We start from the raw sequence: 23,064 nt of genomic DNA, 5'->3' as shown, positions 1-23,064 counted from the left end.
AGGGTTAAGGCCTAAGAAGTATGCAAACCAGGAAGTAGCTCTGAGGGAATAGTGAAGTGTATGTCTGAGGCTGGAGCAGATGCCTTTGTTAGTACCTCAGGCCTGGAGCCCTGAGCAGAGGGGGGACATGTACCTGAGCTTCCTGAAAGAAGCAAGTTCTGCACCTGAGGGGAGGAAGATTCTCTGCAGAGCCCCAGCATGGAGACAAGAAAGAGGTGGGACTTTAGACTGTTTGGCCCAGATGAGATGGACTTTAACTTGACCAGAGGGTGATATTAAATTACCCTACCAGTTTGGGGAAGTCTCCAAAGGAGGGAAACTGAGATACAGCAAGGAAATAAAAGTATGGCCATGCAGCTAATGTCATAGGGGTAAGTAAAACCCGCTCCCCCTCCTGATCAGAGTACCCAGGTTTGTGAAGCCTTATTAACTCACTACCAAATGTTTAAAATTTATTCGTACCTTTTCATATGTCAGCAAGGGCTTTCTCTAGTGACATTTGCTCTCCCCTAATCAAAAGCTGGTTGTAAAGTTTCACTCAGGTTTACCCCATTATCCAGGGGCACAACTTCACTCCCATATAACCCCCTACGCATCTCTGCAACTGTTCTCCCAGTTCTGTACTGGAGCATGATGCCCAGGCTGCTCCATATTTCATCAAAGTTGGGGCTTCCTAGATGGAAGATTTCATCCCTCCCTGACATCCAAGCACTTAATTTCTTTCAAGCATTAGACCACCACTCAACTTGTGAAATTAGAGGCCTGTTCTTCTTCCTGTAGTACTTGTTTCTCAAATCAGTGCAATGTGCTAGTTCTAACTCACTGGGCTACTTTCCTACTAACGGTCTACATGGGAGTCCTGCTATGAAAACAATTTCTGACCGGTGGAGAAACAGAAATTGTTCAAGGCCACTACTGTTCTTCAATACTCTTCATACCAGCCACGGTGTAGCACTACACAGCCAAGTTGTTTATTTTGTTTTAAAAAGATGATGGTTGGTTAGGTAGAAAATCCTGTTTAAAACTTCTTTCAGGTGATTTTTAGCTTTCTGAAAGCCCATTTACCTCCTATGCAAATGGAGCAAGTGTGTGGCAGAGGATCCTTCTTTCTCTAGTGCATCACTCAAAGCTTCACCACACTGACATCATAAAGCTTCACCACAAATCAGAAACTGGAACTTTGGCAACTTTTGATGGCTGCACTTAGCACAAACACACATGGGAGCACACCTCATCTCTGTGCATGTGAAGGTATCCTCTCAACCTTGTGGCTCCTCTCCTCTAGCTGTTTTCACTGGTGCATATATTGCCATCATTAGCTTGATCTCTCTCCTACTGGTTCTGCCTCTGTTCTTGCACAGCTTGCCTGCCTCTACTGAGTGTTTTCATTCCACCGTGCACACAGCCAGAGATGGAGGTGAACGCTGGATTCTTTGACATCTTTGGCTTCTCCACTCTATTAGGGACTGATGACAGAGCATGGATGCAGAATGTAGGAGGGACACCTACAGGAATCCTAAGCAGTATTGTCACTGGAGAAAAGCAGGAGAGTAGGAATGGGGGGGGGGATCATCACTGTCTAGCTCAGTGGTCTCCAAACTTTTTTGATCGCGCACCCCTATCAGTAAAAAATTTGAGCATGCAACCCCTACCGCACCAGCTCTACCATTTTTGCAGAAGTGCAAAAAAACAAAAAAGCCACTCGGACTCCCGCCCGAACTTACGAAGTGCCCCCCCCCCAAAAGCTCCTCCTGCTGCCCACCCCCAAGGATCCTCTTGCGCACCCCACTTTGGCGACCACTGGTCTAGCTAAATACTTTTGGATTCTGCTGCTAAACCCGTAGTGGTATGAACCACTTTAGGACACCTTGAACACAGGAACACAATGATTCTGCTGGAGGGAGAATAAAGCTGGGATTTTCAAAGGAGTTCAAGAGACTTAGTTGCCCAACTCCTATTGAATTTCTATGGCAATTGGGCACCTAAATCCTTTGGGCTCCTTTGAAAATCCCAGCCTAAATTGTTTAGTGACACATGGTGTTATTGCCTGGTTTGTTTGTTTACAGGAGATAAATTCATGAAGTGAGCCTGCCAGGATAGATCTGATAAGAATACTCTACCAATATGTGCTTCTTGGGGATACTGAAAAGAGCCCTGCATTATTTAGAACCCAAGGAACATTCACCTGGGCAGCAAACAAAGTGTTTAATACTTGCCCACCTCCAGCCTCAGGAGGAATGCCTCACCAAAAGGAGAGAAGGGAGAGCAGCACTTTTACTAGCCTTGGCTGAGCAATACCTGTGTTAGGGCCAGCAGAGAAGACTTCACCTTCATGAAGAAATTCTTCTTTCTCATTTGTTCTAAGTGAGAATAAATGGTCCCGAGGCAAGTGCCAGCAAAACCATTTAAGTAGAAAGAACTCAGCTCCCAAACATGCACGCTCCATTGTCCATGGCCACTAGACTGAAATGTCTGGCTTATTTAAAAAGCCTACGTCTACCCTCCTACGGCTGTCAGCCAGAACCCCTCTTTTTGCTTCCACTGTGCTGACCCTGGGTTTTATAGCAGCTGCAACTAGTTCTGCTCCACTATCTGTGACCCTTATTAAAAGAAGGTCAGAATCTCTGGGGTCACAGAAGTTCAAGCAGGAAATGTGGAGCTCCCGAAAAAGACATAGTGAGTAGGAGCAGCAGATTCCAAAGAAGTTCTGAGAGCTGGCATAGGCAAACACTCCAATTCCAACCTGGCCCCTTCCATCAGAATAGATGCTCCGGGTGATATCAGGCTGGAAGCATCTAATCTAGAATCTAATTCTTAGAGTAACATATCTCAAATAATTTGGCTAACTCATAGGCAGTGTTTAAATAAAAGTCCCTCTTTATTTGCAAAAAATCCACCAGTGTATGTTATGGAAAGACTGGGCCATTTAAAAATTTGCAATATTTGCAGCAGTTTTGTTCCTTATATTTGATTCTCTCTTTGCATTTATGTTACAAATATGTACCCAAGTTGGTGTTGAGTTCATTTTGGAAAAGAAAGTCTCCTTATAACTTACCTGACAGCTAAACTGAGCCTTAGCGTGTTTAGTATATTAATATAATCAATCTCTCTCCCAAATCAAACCTGAAAATGAAGACAGATGGCTGTTTACACAGGCATCTGAGAGACCCATAAGAAGCATTAGTAGTCTCAAAATGTCTGAAATGGGAGATTACCATAGGCACACACCGTGCATTCCCATTTGTGTCAATGTCACCAAGAGACAAGCTGTACTACAAGAGCAAACCGGCAGAACTCAAAACATAATTACCTCAAACAGTATGTGGCCTTCTAAAGTAGCTTAACCCCCAGAACCTCTGAAGAGGATGTACTCTATAAATGTGCCACGGCTCTTAGCTCACTAATGAAGTGGGAGGAGTAGAGAGAGCCTTCAAGGCCTACCCCGGAGATCAAGGGCATCATATTCTATCATAGTCGATGTAACTCTGATTGCGAGATGTAAGTTTATCTGGCGTCCTGGTGTATAATGTCAGGGTGACCTGCTAACATTGAGTGGGCCTACACCCCAATACCTTCATTTTATTAAAATTGCTGCTTTGGCTATTAGACCACCGATAAAGAGGAGCTCTTGAAATGCTTACAGCTTAGATTCTTGAAATTTGCTATAGGCTTTCTCTCCTTTACATTACCCAGGATAAAGTTCCTCCCCCTTGTTCATACACTTCTGCCTTTCTGCAACTTCTTAGGCCAAACAGTCATGAAGTGGTAGGGTCCATCCTCTTGATCTCTTATCACTGCTATTTCCACGAATAGCCATTTGTTTGCAAACACACAATTAAAAATGTCATGTTGGGGCTGCACCATAAATTCTCAATGAATCTGCTGACATTCAGCTGAGGATGAGAGCATTTGTTTCCCTGTCTTTAGCCAGTGAGTCATCACAGTGGGAATGAAAGGCAGATAAAGGGGTCAATAGAGCCTGCAGGGAGAAAACACAGATGCTGCAGCGAAGTCACTGTGTGATGCAGTAGGGAAAACAGACCCAACCATCGTGTGTGTGTTTATCCAAATTAACACAATAAAAGCAACCAATCAAACTGCAAAATTCGATTTCCTCCATGCAGATTGCGGCATGAGTACTCTTATGGTAAAGGAGGTCTTGTAATTCCTAACTCTAAGAAGGATAGAATAAAAAAATGAAAATAGTCAAATATGCATAAGAATTTGATAGAAGGCAATTGGGTGGGGAGCAGGAAAGGCAGGGAATATTTCTGCTGGTAAGATGGCCCTTACCTGCGTTGTAGATTCCATTCTACTTGTGAACGTGATGTTATCCAGTCCTTGAGCTGGGAAGTTTTCCAGGACCCAGGAAGGCTGAATCCAAGGCCCATACTTGGGCAGAAGAGGGGCAGTGTCAGACATTGATGGGGTTTGCAATGGGGACTGTAGAGCTCAAGGAAGCAGTGGAGAGCAGTGAGAACTGTGTTTAGTTATTTGGGATCCTTTGTTTGCTATGGGACTTATGGATGGAATTTGGATTAGATCCCTAGCTCAAGTGGTAGGCGTTATCCCCATGTGGACTAACCACAGTGGAGGGAAGAAATGCTCGTTTCCCAACTCTTTGCCCATTAGCAGCGGAATGTTGAGACTCTAGAATCCTGTGTTTAAAACATGGATTACACTTAAAGGTTCTATTGGCATAGCTATGCTGCTCAGGGCTGTAGAAAAAACCCATCTCTGACCTATATAGCTATACCTACAGAGCCCTCATTGTAGACACAGCTATGTTGACAGATGAGGGCTTCTGTCAATGTGGCCAAGATTGTTTTGGGGAGGTGGTGTTCCTGTAGGTGTAGGCTGCATTTACACTAGAGGGCTGTGCTAGGGTGGCTATGCCTGCATAGGGTCCATAGTGTAGACATAGCCTAATTCCAGGTTTTGGAAGTGAGTGTGCTCTAGTGGTTCTAGACCGTTCTGCCCCTGCTCTCATAACCTGTCCCTCTCTTCTCCTGTTCCCTGCCATCACTCCTGTCCATTCTGTCTTTGTTCCTATTTCTACTCCCCTTCACAGCTCCTATCACTCTCAACCTATCCCTCTGAACCACTCATCAATGTCCTATACTCCTCAACCCTCTGTATTAGTCATGCTGTTTTCCTTTCACACTGTCTGGATGCCAGCAGAGGAAGCATTCAGAGCACAGGACTGACTATTTATCTGTCCCCAGTTCCAGTGCTTGGAGCCACTGCAGGCTGCCAGGAAAGAGCAACTGCAGCTCCCGCAGCCCGCTCAGCTGCTCTGTGGATATGGCGCATGTGCAGTCTGGTCAGCACATAAGAGCAGTGAGAGGATGGAGCATGCTCAGTGCAGATGTGAAATTCAGAGAATTTAGCTGCCAAAATCTAACCATCCTCTACTGAGAATGTGTGAACTGAGCTTTATTGAGGCTTATAACTTGGCCATACATAGGTAGATTTTTCTCAAGGATGGCAAATAGTACACCCCTAGAACCAGTGCTATCCCTTTACCAAAGTCGAGTATGGAAAGACTTAGAGTTCCACAATGAAATGACTGTAAGAATTATTTAACACAAGCAAAATGATATGCCATAAACTGGTTCTTGGAAATGACAGAACTGTTTTTGCTGAAACTTTCCAAAAAATTCCACCTGAGACAAGCATCTGTCATGGAAAATGTCTGCTTGAACAGTTTTTAATTTTGGCAAAGTTTTAAGTGACTGAAAATAAGGTCTTACCGTGGAAAGTGTTCAACCTTAGCTAGAGGTAGTGTTACCCACTTCCCCCTTCAATATGAGCGGAGAGGGTGCTGCAGACAGGGGAGTTTGAGAGGGAGAGCGAGAGATCCCACTGCCAAACAGGCTACCAGGTGAGAGTACTAGCTGTTGGTGTGAGTGAGTTTGCTCAACTGTTTGAATTTTAATTGTGATTCTGATTTCAGGTGACTTCAGTTTCAGTTACAGCTTTGAGGCAGCTGGGACTGAGTGCCTGACCTTGTTCCCTTGATTTCCTTCGATTGGCCTTCCGCAGTGAGACTCATGAGGGGGTGGGACTGACCTAGGCAAGCAGGCTTTAAAAGCCAGAGGCAGAGCAACCAGGGGGCTGCAGAGCGGACAGGGGAGTTTGACAGTGGGAGGCTTACGATGGTTAGGAAGGCCCACAACACCTGTGCCAGCACTGCTTTTGTCTCCTCCACCTGCGCCTGTAGCCAGACAGAGCTCCTGAGCATGGATGCTTCTACCCAGATCCTGGTGTGGTTTTGCAGGGACTGTAACTTGCAATTTCCACTTACTGATATCCAGGCTGAGGGGGGGCATCCAACGTGAAAGGTGCCTGCTGGTGGAATCTCTCAGGCAGCAGGTGGGAGAGCTACAGGAGGAGGTGGCTAGATTGAGGAGCATCCGAATCCATGAGCAATTCCTGGACAGTGTCCATGTGGAGACAGCTGAGGTAGCTGTCCCAGTACACAGGACTGCTGACACACCACTGGTGGAGGAGATGGCTCAGGGCGGATGCTGGCAGCTGGTTACTTCTGGCAGCAGGAAGTGCTCCACCCCTGCTCCGAACCCTCCCACCGTGGTAATAGGTAACCATTATTCTCTTCTTGATACAGGAGAGAAGGAATCACCCCCTACAGTAAAGGAGGAGAAGCCTCATACCCCTAAGGCTGGGAGGTCTGTTGCCACCACTGCGAATAGGAAATGTTGGGTAGTGGTGGTTGGAGCCCCTCTGCTGAGGGGGACGGAGGTGCCCGTCTGTCGCCCTGACATTTTGTCTCGGGAGGTATGCTGCCTGCCGGGGGCCTGTATCCAAAATGTTACGGAGGCATTGTCGAGGATTATCCAGCCCTCTGACTACTACCCCATGCTACTCATCCATGTGGGCACAAATGATACTGTGAGGTCTGACACTGAGCGGATCAAGAGTGACTACAGGGCTCTGGAAGTACGGGTGAAGGAGTTTGTAGCGCAGGTGGTATTCTCTTCAATTCTTCCTGTCAAAGGTAGGGGCCCGGGCAGAGACAGATGTGTCATGGAGGTGAATGCCTGGCTGCGAAGATGGTGTTGCCAGGAGGGCTTTGGCTTCCTTGACCACGGGATGCTATTCAAGGAAGGACTGCTAGGCAGAGATAGCGTTCACCTTTCGAGGAGGGGAAAGACCCTATTTGGACACAGACTGGCTAACCTAGTGAGGAGGGCTTTAAACTAGGTTCAACGGGGACAGGTGAGCAAAGCCCACAGGTAAGTGGGGAACATGGAGACCTGGGAGATGGGTCGGAAACAAGATGGAGCGTGGGCTATAATGGCAGAGAGAAAGGAGGGTCAGGGCAAAACTGGGAGGCAAGATCAAACCAGTATCTAAGATGCCTATATACAAATGCAAGAAGTATGGGTAATAAGCAGGAAGAACTGGAAGTGCTAATAAATAAATTCAACTATGACATTGTTGGCATCACTGAAACTTGGTGGGATAATACACATGATTGGAATGTTGGTGTGGATGGGTACAGCTTGCTCAGGAAGGATAGACAGGGGGAAAAAGGGAGGAGGTGTTCCCTTGTATATTAAAAATGTACACACTTGGACTGAGGTGGAGATGGACATAGAGGACAGAAGTGTTGAGAGTCTCTGGGTTAGGCAAAAAGGGGTAAAAAACAAGGGTGATGTCATGCTAGGAGTCTACTACAGGCCACCTAACCAGGTGGAAGAGATGGATGAGGCTTTTTTTAAACAATTAACAAAATCATCCAAAGCCCAAGATTTGGTGGTGATGGGGGACTTCAACTATCCAAATATATGTTGGGAAAATAACACAGCAGGGCACAGACTATCCAATAAATTCTTGGACTGCATTGCAGACAACTTTTTATTTCAGAAGGTTGAAAAAGCTACTGGGGGGGAAGCTGTTCTAGACTTGATTTTAACAAATACGGAGGAACTCGTTGAGAATTTGAAAGTAGAAGGCATCTTGGGTGAAAGTGATCATGAAATTATAGAGTTTGCAATTCTAAGGAAGGGCAGAAGGGACTACAGCAAAATAGAGACAATGGATTTCAGGAAGGCAGATTTTAGTAAGCTCAGAGAGCTGATAGGTAAGGTCCTACAGGAATCAAGACTGAGGGGAAAAACAACTGAGGAGAGTTGACAGTTTTTCAAAGGGACACTATTAAGGGCCCCAAAGCAAGCTATTCCGCTGGTTAGGAAAGATAGAAAATGTGGCAAAAGACCACCTTGGCTTAACCACGAGATCTTGCATGATCTAAAAAATAAAAAGGAGTCATCTAAAAAATGGAAACTAGGACAGATTACAAAGGATGAATATAGGCAAACACAGGAATGCAGGGGCAAGATTAGAAAGACAAAGGCACAAAATGAGCTCAAACTAGCTACGGGAATAAAGGGAAACAAGAAGACTTTTTTATCAATACATTAGAAGCAAGAGGAAGACCAAGGACAGGGTAGGCCTGCTGCTCAGTGAAGAGGGAGAAGCAGTAACAGGAAACTTGGAAATGGCAGAGATGCTTAATGACTTCTTTGTTTCGGTCCTCACCGAGAAGTCTGAAGGAATGCCTAACCTAGTGAATGCTAATGGGAAGGGGGTAGGTTTAGCAGATAAAATAAAAAAAGAACAAGTTAAAAAATCACTTAGAAAAGTTAGATGTCTGCAAGTCACCAGGGCCTGATGAAATGCATCCCAGAATACTCAAGGAGCTAATAGAGGAGGTATCTGAGCCTCTAGCTATTATCTTTGGAAAATCATGGGAGACGGGAGAGATTCCAGAAGACAGGAAAAGGGCAAATATAGTGCCCATCTATAAAAAGGAAAATAAAAACAACCCAGGAAACTACAGACCAGTTAGTTTAACTTCTGTGCCAGGGAAGATAATGGAGCAAGTAATTAAGGAAATCCTCTGCAAACACTTGGAAGGTGATAGGGAATAGCCAGCATGGATTTGTAAAAAACAAATCGTGTCAAACCAATCTGATAGCTTTCTTTGATAGGATAACGAGTATTGTGGATAAGGGAGAAGCGGTGGATGTGGTATACCTAGACTTTAGTAAGGCATTTGATACAGTCTCGCATGATATTCTTATCGATAAACTAGGCAAATACAATTTAGATGGAGCTACTATAAGGTGGGTGCATAACTGGCTGGATAACCGTACTCAGAGAGTTGTTATTAATGGTTCCCAATCCTGCTAGAAAGGTATAACAAGTGGGGTTCCCCAGGGGTTTGTTTTGGGACCAGCTCTGTTCAATATCTTCATCAATGACTTAGATATTGGCAAAGAAAGTATGCTTATTAAGTTTGCAGATTATACCAAACTGGGAGGGATTGCAACTGCTTTGGAGGACAGGGTCATAATTCAAAATGATCTGGACAAATTGGAGAAATGGTCTGAGGTAAACAGGATGAAGTTTAACAAAGACAAATGCAAAGTGCTCCACTTAGGAAGAAAAAATCAGTTTCCCACATACAGAATAGGAAGAGACTGTCTAGGAAGGAGTACGGCAGAAAGGGATCTAGGGGTTATAGTGGACCACAAGCTAAATATGAGTCAACAGTGTGATGCTGTTGCAAAAAAAGCAAATGTGATTCTGGGATGCATCAACAGGTGTGTTGTGAGCAATACATGAGAAGTCATTCTTCTGCTCTACTCTGTGCTGGTTAGGCTTCAACTGGAGTATTGTGTCCAGTTCTGGGCACCACATTTCAAGAAAGATAAATAAATTAATGGAGATATCCTCTCTCCTAGAACTAGAAGGGACCTTGAAAGGTCATCAAGTCCAGCCCCCTGCTGTCACTAGCAGGACCAAGTACTAATTTTGCCCCAGATCCCTAAGTGGCCCCCCTCAAGGGCTGAACTCACAACCCTGGGTTTAGGAGGCCAATGCTCAAACCACTGAGCTATCCCTACCCCCAGCTCCACAGAGGTGGAGAAATTGGAGAGGGTCCAGAGAAGAGCAACAAGAATGATTAAAGGTCTTGAGAACATGACCTATGAAGGAAGGCTGAAAGAATTGGGTTTGTTTAGTTTGGAAAAGAGAAGACTGAGAGGGGACATGATAGCAGTTTTCAGGTATCTAAAAGGGTGTCATAAGGAGGTGGGAGAAAACTTGTTCACCTTAGCCTCTAAGGATCGAACAAGAAGCACTGGGCTTAAACTGCAGCAAGGGAGGTTTAGGTTGGACATTAGGAAAAAGTTCCTGTCAGGGTGGTTAAACACTGGAATAAATTGCCTAGGGAGGTTGTGGAATCTCCATCACTGGAGATATTTAAGAGTAGGTTAGATAAATGTCTATCAGGGATGGTCTATACAGTATTTGGTCCTGCCATGCGGGCAGGGGACTGGACTCGATGACCTCTCGAGGTCCCTTCCAGTCCTAGAATATATGAATCTATGAATATCCTTCACCTCCTGGGTACCAATCATGCTTCTCAGCATGGCAGGCTTCAGTAATATCCGTAAGGCCTGCTTTTTTCTAACATATGGTTGCTGCAGTGACTCATCCTTAAAGTGTCAAAATGTATTAACCCAAGAAGGGGTCTGGGCAATATGCTAGAATGCTCAGTGTTTGTACCAACCCATCTTGAATGGAGCTCATTGCCTGCTGATCACCTCTCCTCCCAGTCAAAAATGTTAGAAGATGATAAAAGTGCATGTTTAAGAACATTCTGTGTCCATTCAGCCCTTGTTGGAAAAACTAGAATTCATTTGAAAGTTGGATTTTCATTCTGATAAAGGTTAGTGTAGAGATAGGAGTAGCTAATAGATATTAGAACCATCATTTTAATCTCCTGTAGTGAGCTATACTGTAAGACCTGAAATGTCACATTTTCACTATTCACAATCTTTAATTAAACTTCAAGTTGAAAAAGTTAGTGTCCTGTCTCCCTGCTGCCCACACACTAACAACCTGACAGCAGTGAAGGAATGGCGTAGTAAACAAGCCTCCTTCTGACATGAAAAGAGCTAGATAAGGACTTATGCTGCTGTTCTACCTCTTGGCTATAATGCATAGAATAAAGAACAAGCAACTGTGAATGATGTGTTTTGGTGGTGTTTATCACACACCATATAAGCAATCATCAGAACTCTCCCCTCCCACCCCCACGAAACACTTGCAGTCTTTGCTTGTTTTATATAATCATAGAAACATAGAGCTGGAAGGGACCTCAAGGTTTTCTAGTCCAGCCCCTTGTGCTGAGGCAGCACCAAGTATACCTAGATAATCCCGACATGTGTTTGTGACCTGTTCTTAAAAACCTAACAGAGATTCCCCAATCTCCTTGGAAGCCTATTCCAGTGCTTAACATGCCTTATAGTTAAAGTTTTTTTCCTAATATTAACCTAAATCTCCCTTGCTGCAGATTAAGCCCATTATTTCTCATCTTACCTTTCGTGGGCATGGAAAATTGTTAATCTTCTCTTTATAGCAGCCATTAACATACATGAAGACTCAGTCGTCTTTTTCAAGAGTAAACAAACCTTTCCTCATAGGTCAGGTTTTCTAAATATTTTATCTTTTTTTTGCTCTCCTCCGGAATCTTCTCAGTTTGACCACATCTTTCTTAAAGTGTGGCACCCAAACTGCATCTGGTACATACATCTGATTCCTGCCCTTGTGTCCCACACCTATTACCCACTCATCCTCTCCTCCCTGTGAACTACTCTTGTTTTGAACATGGGTTGCTATGTGCTTTTGCACTCTAAGTTGTGGGTGCCAATAAATTGCCAGTTATACACAGAATTTTATTCTGTTTCAGTCTGTGCAATTTCTTGTTTGTGATGGTGTCATCATTGTCCATCTTACATAGTGTTGGTCCTTAGGCATTTCAAATATGTGTTGCTATGGTAATCTACCTTGCTGTGTCTGGCTGAAATTTTTCTTAGCATCATCAAGTACAATTTTCTTACTTCTATCACCATTCATAACAATTATTCCAGTTTCAACTCAAAGAAAACCCCACAAAACCCTCCTTCTGGTTTCTGCACCTCCAAAGTCCATGAAAGGCTTTGCAGATCCAGAACTTTTGAATGAGCAAGGCATGGAGCACAGCCACCTCCAGACTTAATCTGGATAGCCAGAGTTTTCCATCCTGAATCTGATTCAATGTCATTGTCACCAATTTCCACACTATGCATGAAACTGGCAATGCGCTTCATGCACAAAGGGCATCAACACAAACAGGTTCGCTTGTGCTATGCAGCTATATGACTTCATTTGCTGATTCATCTTTGAAACTGATATTTTATGTTTTGAAAGGAAAATAGTTACTTGAAAGGACTCGCCACAAAATTCATGTTTGGCTTGTTCATATAACTTTACTGAATCCATTCAAAAAATAAACAGAACTATAAGGTGGAATGAATTGTCAGAGAATACAAAGGTCACATCATTCTTTACACATCATTAATTTAAATCCATAGATTAAGAGGATGAGCTATTTACCTCATATGAGAACAAAATTAAGTTTCTTTAGTGAAAGGACAAATATTCAGGTAAGCAGCCAGACAAATGTATTCCGGTTAAGGAGAGCTTACTCTACTATCTATAAAAATAGAACAACATTTTAAAATTTCTTTAGATAGATTCTTTAAGGTCAACTAATGGGATTATGTAGAGACAGGACACAGCAGGCTAGTAATTTCACTTTAAACCAGTGGTCTCCAACCTTTTTACCCCCAAGATCACTTTTTTGAATCTAAGGACAACTCAAGATCTACCCCACTCCATTCCCCCCTCTCCCTGTCGCTCACTCTCCCCAATCCTTACTCACTTTCACCAGGCTGGGGCAGGGGGTTGGGATTCAGGAGGGGATGTGGGCTCTAGGCTGGGGCTGAGCGGTTTGTGGTGTGAGAGGGGGCTCTGAGCTGAGCCTGGGGCAGGGGGTTGGGGTGGAGGAGGAGGGTGTGAGGGGTCCAAACTCTAGGAGGGAGTGTTGGGGTGCAGGCTCCAGGAGGGAGTTTGGGTGCAGGAGGGGGCTCCAGGCTGGGGCAGAGTGTTGGGGTGCAGGAGAGGGTACAGGGTGCTGGCTCTGGAAGGGGGCTCAGGGATGGGGGTTGGGGTGTGGCCTCCCGCCGGGCAGCACTTGCCTCCAGTGGCTCCCAGTCAGCAGTGGGCGCAGCGAAGCTAAGGCAGGCTCCATGCGTACCCTGCCCCCACGCTGCTCCCGGAAGGGGCCAATGCGCCCCTGCTGCCCCTGGGGTGGGGAGGGCAGAGGACATGTGGCTCCGCGCCCTGCCCTTCTCTGCAAGCACTGCCCCCCACAGCTCTCCCAGCTAATGGGAGCTGCAAGGGCGGTGCTCGCAGGCAGAAGCAGCACACAGGGAGGGAGACCCCTGCCCTCCCACCCCCGGGGCCACAGTGGCCGCTTCCAGGAGAGGTGTGGGGGCAGGGTAGCCTTAAGCAGCCATACTGTGCTGCCACCGGAAATCGCGATCGACCAGTTGGTGACCACTGCTTTAAACCATAGTCTAATTCCCATCCTGCCAAGGCCCAAATGTGCGTGATGAGTTTTAAGAATGTTTGGCAAAGACTCATGATGAGGGATACCACACCAAACAACCAATGGGGAAATGTGGAGTTCTTTTTCTTAATTAAAATAGGATGTTTCATAATCTTGCTTTCCTTATTTTGTATTTGTTAATAAAATTTGGTGATTTTAAAAAGGAGGGATGGTGACAAATTTGGGCCTAAAATTATGTTTGTTTCCCATATGGAAACGCTGTTGGCTGATGTGCCTTAATCAAAATCGGGGCAGCACAGTTTCTTCTGTGTGAGAGACCTAGAATGTGTACATGTACACTCTTATTTTTATAGAGACTATTGAAAATGACAGGACTACAAACATGGGTAAAGAGGGCAGGATATTACCCCATGTACAGCAGGACTGGAAAGTGAAAGAACACCAAGTCTAAAAAAAGTTTTAAAAACTACCATAGCTAAAAAAAAACACACCACATTTACTTTAAACAGAGCATAATTTTGGATAGCCATGATACAATTGGTATAAAAATGCCCATTTTTCTCAAATGACACAAACTGATAAGAAATTAAAAATCTTTTTTCCCCCCCCTCCAGTGTTGTTGTAACCATGTTCGTAGGTTGACCTAGATCAACATAGGTGAGCACTCGTTTACACAATTCATATATTTGAATGTGTATACATTATTCAAAGCACTAATCACCTAAACTTCCCTCATTTGCCAACATTTAAATTCTGCTAGATAAGGTTTCCAATCAGTTCCCCTCTTACAGAGCAGAGTACTTGAAGCTGTACTGTAAATACAAATTCATATGCTCACAAAGGCTGACCTTTTCAAATTAAATGATGTATAAATTAAAAAGGGAAATGTCAGGTTTCTGATAAAGGTTGGACGTTTTGAACTTTGGACAAAGTGACAGGTATCTTCGATTCTCCTGGTGCTGGTGCTTTTGTGACTGGGTGTGCATGGGCTTTTATGTCTGCTATTCTCTCTTTAAACCTTTGCTGAAGATACTTTTCTTCTTTGGAGTAGCTTTTAGCAAAAGCAGACATCAACAGGCATGCTGCCATTGTGGTCCCGCCAATACAAAATAAGATCGCTCCTGCCAGCTTACATATATCAAGGGCTCCGTTAAACTGAATGGCATGGTTATCCACAACAACGAAATCATCTTCTTCAAGGGCTTCGATTTTCGGTGGCACAAGAAAACCTACTACAAGAACTGTTAACCCGATCAGCATAAAAACCACCCCAGAGATGAGTCCGACCTGGAAAACAAACAGGGTTAAAAATGAATGTGGCCTCATCGTTTGTAACATTTTCATTGTCTACACAAATATTTGTCAATCCTACCAGGAAGCAGACGTTGTCTTCTGAGCCCTGATTCATAGAATTCAAATATGTGGATGAATTGCTATGTTGGAATCGTTTCTACAACTGATCTTTGTTTAAATCAACATATATATGGGAGCTTTCAGGAAAAAGAAATAAGCATGGGTAGAGGCTGTAAGCATGTATCATCACTGGATGATTACCCGTTCTGTTTTACAGGGAATAAACACCTGGCATTGGCCACTGTCTGAAGACCGGATACGGGGCTAGATGGACCATTGGTCTGACCCAGTAGGGGCGTTCTTATGTTCTTAACCTATTACTGCTACTAGGTGACAAAGCTCCTTCTTTAGCGCAGGTAGTGGAGGTCTGAGCTTTGGCACTGAAAGTCTTGGATTCAAACCCTGCTGAGGACCCATGGTGGGGTCATTACGTATGACCACCTCCTGTTTTCTGTCCATGAAATGTTTTATCTTGCAGAGGTTAAAAGGATGGTGTGGTAGAAATAAGTCACAATGTTGCATTTCCTTCCCAGTTTAAATAATAAGTGCAAAGATTGATTTCCACAGGATCCCTAACTTTTTAGTAAACCAAGCCCTTATTGTTTCCCTGATAGTTTGATCATACACGCACCTATGCTTTTATGAATGTCAATGAAAGCTATGTGTGAATGTGCTGAGAGAGTCATTTCTCCACACTTTTACAAATTACAGCTAAGATTTCAAAAGTGACTTGATTTTGTGTGCTTCAATTTTTGATGCTTAACGGGATATATATGTTAAAAGGGCCTCATTTTCAAAGGGTGGATGCTCAGCAATTACTGAAAACTGGGCCTGTACCAAATAATAGTTTCTGTAGAGTGATGAGTTGTACCTTCCAGAATGCAGAGCTCCACCTGCTAGGTGACCTCTGGATCTGAAAATCCTCCTCATGCTCCCAAATTGAAGCTGTGCAGTCCTCATAAAATTGATGCAGATAGGATCGAACTCCATAGCGTTGATAACTTCCCTCCGTGCCGCTCTGCGCTTGCTTGGAGCTGCAGATATCCGCATATGAGCTCATCCTTCTCACCTGCAATGAGAGATTTCACACAAGACAGACTCAATCAAAATGGGCTGCAAATAATCCCTTGATATGAGCTCTAGAAAGAGAAGAAGCCCTGTAGAGTTATCTCCATCCCACACTTCCAAACTAAGGGCTCAATCCTGCTAAGTGCTGAGCACTCCTGGCAGGTGTGGGGGGCCCTCAACTCCTATTGAAGTCAGTAGGCGCTGAGAGCCCTTGACACCTTGCAGGATTACACCCTAAAGATGGATCCGTGAACACTCAACAAAGTTGTTTTTTACACGTAGCATTTCCAGTGCCATAATTCATGATGGAACATCATTTAATTTCATGTAAATTTAGAGACATTGCATGACTGCGGGGCTGAGTGCCTCGATCTCTGATACAAATGCCATTACTATTAGTCATGTTAGGCATCGCTTGCTAGCTTTATCTGCTAATTTGGAACATTTCACAAACTCTTCTCGATGGCTTCATTTTTTCTTAAGCCTGTAAAACAGAGACATAACGGTGGGATTATATATAACTGTGACATAAATAGCCACGGGGGACCTGGTCATGAAGACTAGCCTTAAAATTAGTTTTTCTGAATAAAAATACACTCAAGGATGGAACATTTGTTCTATTATCTATAAATCAGAAAATAAAAATTATTACAAACTAACAAGCCTATTTTAATTTACTAGATGCAGATAGTAAATTTGTGAAGTAAAGTCTGGCCCCATTGACTGCACAAGGATTAGGATTTCACCCACTGCAAAAAGTAAATGCAGTGTTCTAAATTCTTTCCATTGTAATAAAGTACTAGTAAAACAAAGATTTTCTGTTTTAAATATCCAGGGCCTGACTCTGACCTCACTTATACAGGTGTAACTCCACTGAATTCAGCAGAGTTGCAGTAGTGTAAAATGAGTGTAAGTGAAATCAATCGGGCCTTTTAAAAATGTGTATGCCACTTTAATATGACATCTGTAGATGAGTATTTTAGAAGTATTATAATGCTTTTGTTATGGATTTAGTAGGATTATATGAACCAAAAGGTATGAATGAGACCTAACATCAGCTTCAAGTAACACACCTGACTTCTTAAAACAGTGCAATGCAAGCATACCTAACTTGTTTGTTTTAACAAGGTTCTCCCACTCCAGCCCCCTTTTCTTGCATTTTATAGGCTTCTATCCCCTTCAGTAACTAGTGCAATATCCCAAATGCACATGATTTCACTCACTATAGAATACCAGCTCCCTCTATGTTAAATGAGATGGACAAATACTGCATCACTCACTGAAATTATGTAAAAATCTGGAGCATGCTAATTAAAACCAATGGCAGAATTCGGCTCTTGGTAGGTACAGAAATTGGCATCGCTATGACACTAATCCTGTAATCCACTGGTTGCTTTCATCCCTGGTTGTTTTCATGACTCAGTGTTGAGGAATCTTATGCACTTTTCTCTGATTGTAGTAGCTTTTCTATTCCCCGGGTATTAATGTATTCCTGCCATTCTAGTTTCATAAGAATTTCTGTGGAAAGGCCTCAAAGCATTCTGATATATCAAGGCCAAATGGATCAAATCCAGTATCCAGGAGGCCTGGAAGCATGTGGAAGTTCTTTGTCCAATGAGATTTGGAGCCCACTCCATGACCACCTCCTGCACTGGAGAGTGGAGGTGCTGGTGAACAAGCTTTGCAAAGCTGCCACCCAGCATTCCTAGATCCTCTCTGTTAAGCATCCAGATGTCTGCAGATGCAGCCCTTGACTTCAGAGTGCTTAGAGCAGCGCTTCTGTGAGAAGCTCTCCCTGTGGGGAGTGGGATGGGAGTCCAAAGATTCCCATTCTCTTTTTTTCCCCTTCAGCCTCAAGACTCTTGTTCTTCCTCCCTAGGGTGTTTCCTCACAGAAATAATATTCTCATTTTTCTGACTGATTTTCTTTCTGTTGATTGGTTGAGATGGTACAGACTCCCAGCCTAACGGTCTTCAACAAGAGACTCCCTTTAGTTAAAGAGGAAGGTAGATGTCTTTAAATCAGACATAATAAAGCTGGAGGCAGCCCCCAGAAAGCAAGACAATTCTATATGATTATTGGTCATTATCCTGCCTGTCTGATTTAAGGGAGAACTACACATCTGAAACACAGAAAGCAAATTAGCTGGTACACAGGTACATGCCTTTCCCTGGTGATAGAGTTACAAGGATATCAAGATGTCTTCTTACAAACCTTTTGGGCAACTGCAAAGCATTATTAGACAGGCATTGCAAATAGGATAATTTTTTCACGCAATGCACTGTCAACCTCTGGAACTCCTTGCCAGAGGGTGTTGTGAAGGCCAATACTATAACGGGGTTCACAAGGGAGCTAGATAGATTCATGGAAGATAGGTCCCTCAATGGCTATTAGCCAGAATGGGCAGGAATAAGTTAATGGTAGAATCCAACATGGACCCAGGAATCATGGCCTCTAATCCTCTGCACTTGACTGTGTACCGCACTAGACTATAAAGTGGCTGTATGAATTACCATAGCTTCCTTATCTGCACAGCCCTTTCATAGCTAGATTCATACTGTGATATATTCCTTCAAAGATATGACACAATAATATCTTATAATATACCTCAAACTGCCTTGCAATGAGGGGTAAGCATTATTATCCCCAATTATCAGATGTGGAAAATCGAGGCATGCGCAAATTATTATGAGGCTTAATTAGTATTTGTAAAGTGTCTTGAGCTCACCTGAGGGTGTGCCAAAAGAATTGAAGTGCACACACACAAATTAAGGGATTGACTAAGGTCAATATAGAGCATCACTGGCAGAGCAGGAAGTAGATTGCCATCCCTCCAATACCAAATAATTTCCTGATTCCCAGTCAAGTCCCATATATCGCAGGACAAAACTATATCCTCATATAAACTGTATGTGTGAGTCTCCACTGACTTGCAACTTGTACAACCATTTTTAATTTGTGCATAGTGAGATCAGAATGGAAGTATTTTACTTGCACTTTACACAGATGTAAAGGACAACACAAGGTCAGTGGTAGGGGAGAATGAGGCCTAATGGGTCAGTTTGATTAGTGTGTCTGGCTGCTTTGTGTTGCTCTGGTTGTGCACAGCAGTCTCCTGGGGAAGTTAAGCTAGGCTGATAATTGCTTTGCATCAGCAGAATCATGCAAAGCAACTGGAGCATATCAGTGAATCTGGCCCAATATCTCTAGTGCTCTTCATTCTCCTCTGTAATTTACTGTAATTAATTCAAGAAAACATAAGGTAATATGGCACAGATTGACTAATTTGTAAAGATCAGCATAAATTAACTATGTACCACATTAAAAAAGGTACTGTATAGTTATTTTGCACTAACCACATTGTGTATCAGGAGATATGTTGTAAAATCTAATTCCTCACTGTGGGATTAACCCATGATAACCACACAATCTGGGATTACTTATTTTATATGTAGATTGTTTTCTATACTAAAACAAGTTTAGAGTGGAAATCTAGAATGTTTATAATTGCATTTGATTATTTATGAGTTAAAATGTAGATAAGTGTATCACAGAATGAAGGGTAGCAGACAAAAAAAGAAAATTTTAGTCAAAAGAGTGGAGCATAGTGTTACTGTTGTGACAGCTAGTTCATCAAATCATGATCTTTTTTTAGAATGAAAAGAAATAAACATCTGATTCAATTTAGCCAGTGCTACTGGATGCTTTCATGAACACCTTTATAACCCCTGCCCCTCCCCCCCACTCACCCTAATCACTGCTCAAACACACAGACAAATAAGCTGTTACATGTGGGCAAATCTATCCTGGCCTCTGGTTCTTCATGTAGAGATACTATCAGTTCCTAGACAGAGGAAGGAGAGGTTGCAGAAATTTTCAGTCCCCAATGGTGATTTGGAGTGGTGTAGTCTGTCTTCTGAGCTGCAACATGAATGTGGCTCTTGCTATATGAGAATGAGGCAGTGGAATTGAACAGAGTGCTGAAGGGAGGTGAGGTAAAGGAGTCCACAATAAATAGGTGGGGGAGTGTTCAAAAGCACCCATTTGTACCAGATCCATGTAAATGACAGTTACTGTGTTGGGGTGTTGAATGTATTGGCATAGGCTTCACTTTTGTGGATGTGGGTATGAAGGGCCAGATCCTTAAAGGTACTTGGGCACCTCACTCCCATTGAGGTGCCTAAATACCCTGAAGGGTCTGGGCCTAAAAGCCTATGCTTGGGGATCTTTGGCCCAAAAGTGGGGTAAACATTGTTACCCTATATCAGTGTTTTGGTCTGAGCTTAGAGCTTGTATAAAGCCAAGGGACAGCTGTTCATATTTAGAATTATTCACAGCATAACAGCAGACCAGTGTAATCATTATCCATCTCTAGAAATACAGAGAAGTTACAATCAGAACTTCAGAACATGCAACTGCAGTGTAGCAATCCCCTAGCAACTTTATTCCATGGGGAAAGACTATCCTGTGTTTATTTTGCACTTTATTACATTGCACGGATACAGCAGGCGAGGGGGTATGAGGGTAGTGATCAGTTTTGTGAATAGATGGGTAAAACATTGAGCATATTTCAGGAGAAACTACTGAATGAATTTTCAAACTGCTTCATGATAAATTAATTGTTTTAAGTATTAAATGTTTACCTTTTAGAAAACTGAATTTGAAAGCTATGCTAAAACTGAAGAAAATGACCCTGCAAATGTAAAACACAAATTAAAATGGGTTCTTACGTTTTAAGTCCTTCTCTTCTTTCTGATGTTAGACACTCTGATCTTTCTGTTTAAAGGCTCATCTTTCCAATCTTTACCTACAGGAAAAAGAGACCCCCCCTAGAAATAGTGAATTCTGGAGTAAATAACATAGATACTGGATAATAATTCATGGGATAATCTTGATGCTTACAAAATCTAATATCCATACCTAATGTTCCCTTAGGATAGAAACCAAAGCAAGGCAGGCTGGGCCTGATCCAAAGTTCATTGAAATCAGTGGGAGTCTTTCCATTGACTTTAGTGGGCTTTGCATCATGCCTTTTATGTACAAGCCTCTTTTCTTGTTGAGGAGTCAATTGTGAGCTCTGTCACACAGCCATACAGAGAGGAATGTGGACATAAGGCACCCCATTAATTTCCTGCATGGGCTACACCCTTTTGTGTTCAGGGTATTGAACAGCTGCTATTCCCCAGTCTGTGCAGGTGGGTGGAGCCTGACTTCAGCTAAGGCAGCACAAAGGAGGAAGTAAACTACACCAGCGAGAGAAATGGCACAAATTACTTCCCTTAGTCAAGAAGGGGGAAGCAAAGACCATATTGTGATTATGTGAGGCCCCTGGTCTGCTCTGAGATCAGTGCAACTAGGCAGTATTCTTTACTAAGGGCTCATGGTAATGCCACAGTCTCACACTTAGTGCATCACAACTTTTAAATAATGCTTCTTGCAACAGGTTAAATCTATTTTATCCGGGTGAGTAATTACAATATGATGCACCATACTGTAAATGAAAGTAATCATGATTTCAAGTTTCCTATACTTACACGCCTTTAGGAACAAGTAAGGAAGGCTATTTTTTTACTTTTTCTTTGTTAAACAAGGTCGATGGCATCCCCCCAGATAAACGTCCAATGTACTTACTGTATAGTATAGCTCCTGTGAATATCTGTTGCAAAGGAATTCAACCCCCCATTCTAATCACATCAACAATCCCCACTCATTACCCTTCCTCTGCCCCAGGAAGGCAGGTTAGCCCCTCTTTAAAGAGATTTGTTTACATTTCAGTTACTACTTTCTCCACCTTCCATAATTATATTCACTAAGGTATCAGCAGAATCTCAGAGATGGCTGAGGCTTAGTTTTATTTTGATTAGCTGATAAACATTCCAGCTGCAGAACGCCCTCCAACAATGGAGAAGACCATATTTTCCTCTTCAGGTTAATCTACAGAAGACATAAACAACGCCTGAATTACTACTTGTTTTTGGAGCAGGGAGAGGAGTAAATCTCCCAGTGCCACCGATGGCACCAACAAGGAGGGAAGCAGTGCAACCCCCAGAGCAACTGGTTTCCTTGCACGCTTCGGATCTGCAGGAGGAAGTGGCCTTCAGTGCCCTTCACTGCTGCCTGGAGCGCGCTCTCCATGGTGCTGAAACCCAGCAGCGACTCCCGGGAGGCGAGCCGGCCTCACCATTTGCTGTCAAGCGCTTCCAAAGCATCTCGCGAAGCAGCCGGCTCCCAGCAACTGGTGATTCGTTTTCACTTTGTTCTGCGGGGGGTAATTTACCGACGCACCCTTCGCCCAGCCAGACCAATACGGTCTGCTCCCAAAGACCAAAATATGAAACGAAAACGCCCTGGGCTTGTCCTGCACTTTAGCCGGCGCGGTCTCCAGTCCCAGCTGTGGAACCAACCCAAGAGCCCCTTTCCCATTGCAGGGCTGCCGTAGCGCCTAGGTTAGCAACGACGCCGAAGCGTTTTGCAGCTGCCCTCTCTCTGGGGGCAGGGAGAAGGGGGCTAATCTGGAAGTTCAATACCGTCCTGTAAAAGCCGGCGGCGGGATCTGCGGTCTGACCCGCCGGTTACTAGCACAGAAACGTGCCGCCTCCTCGGCTCAGCCTCCCCCCTTGCAAAACTGCCAGGGGCAAGTGCGTCCGCACAAGCCCGGCCCAACAGAGCCTGGGCACAGAGGTCCCCCCCATTCCACACCCCCGGCCCCCCAGCACTGCCCGCGCTCGGCGCTGGTTACCTGAGCCTCCCTGCTGCCGGCTGAGCAAGTGCAGCTGGGCTAGCTGCAGATCTCTCGCGCGGCTCCCATCTCCGCTCTGAGCCGCTCCGCGCTCAGACACCGCGTCTCATGTGTCCCCTCCCGCCGAGCCCGGCTCGCCCTGGGCCTGCGCACTCAGCCGCCGCTCCCGGGCGCTGCCGCGGCGGAGAGGGCGGGCGCAGCCGGGGCTGAGCGAGCGGCTCGCTTAACCTAGCCCGCTGCTGGAGACCCGCTCCCCGGCGCGTGGGCGCTCCCCTCCCCATCCCTGCCATTGCCCCACAGGCGCTGTAACTTCCTTTCCCATTGTTCACAGCGCCTCACAACCCGGCAGGCGTGAGAACTAACCGGGCAAAGCCCCGTCCCCTGGTAGGGTGCACGAGGGGCACTAAGCCAGAGA

General features: G+C 44.2%; 1 protein-coding gene across 1 annotated transcript; it reads right to left on the bottom strand.

Annotated features, from left to right (window-relative positions):
* Positions 1-12,324: 12,324 nt before the first annotated feature.
* On the bottom strand, positions 12,325-22,805 carry NRSN1 (neurensin 1). The gene is made up of 4 exons (XM_008164472.4): positions 22,650-22,805; positions 20,641-20,717; positions 15,714-15,911; positions 12,325-14,776 (listed from the first exon to the last, which is right to left on the bottom strand). Exons 3-4 carry the CDS (start codon positions 15,900-15,902, stop codon positions 14,378-14,380), a joined length of 588 nt encoding a protein of 195 aa, XP_008162694.1. The 5' UTR covers positions 15,903-15,911; positions 20,641-20,717; positions 22,650-22,805; the 3' UTR covers positions 12,325-14,377.
* Positions 22,806-23,064: the final 259 nt, after the last annotated feature.

This window comes from Chrysemys picta, chromosome 2 (assembly GCF_011386835.1).
Source record: "Chrysemys picta bellii isolate R12L10 chromosome 2, ASM1138683v2, whole genome shotgun sequence".
In the NCBI taxonomy this organism is placed as follows: Eukaryota; Metazoa; Chordata; order Testudines; family Emydidae; genus Chrysemys; species Chrysemys picta.
This window is presented reverse-complemented; position numbering and strand designations above follow the sequence as displayed.

What these genes read in the sequence shown, in the direction of transcription:
- NRSN1 (XM_008164472.4), bottom strand. Translation starts at nt 15,902, where the DNA reads ATGAGCTCATATGCGGATATCTGCAGCTCCAAGCAAGCGCAGAGCGGC. An exon ending in GGAGCTCTGCATTCTGGAAG is followed by an intron (nt 14,777 to 15,713) that starts GTACAACTCATC and finishes TTTGTTTTCCAG; the next exon opens with GTCGGACTCATCTCTGGGGT.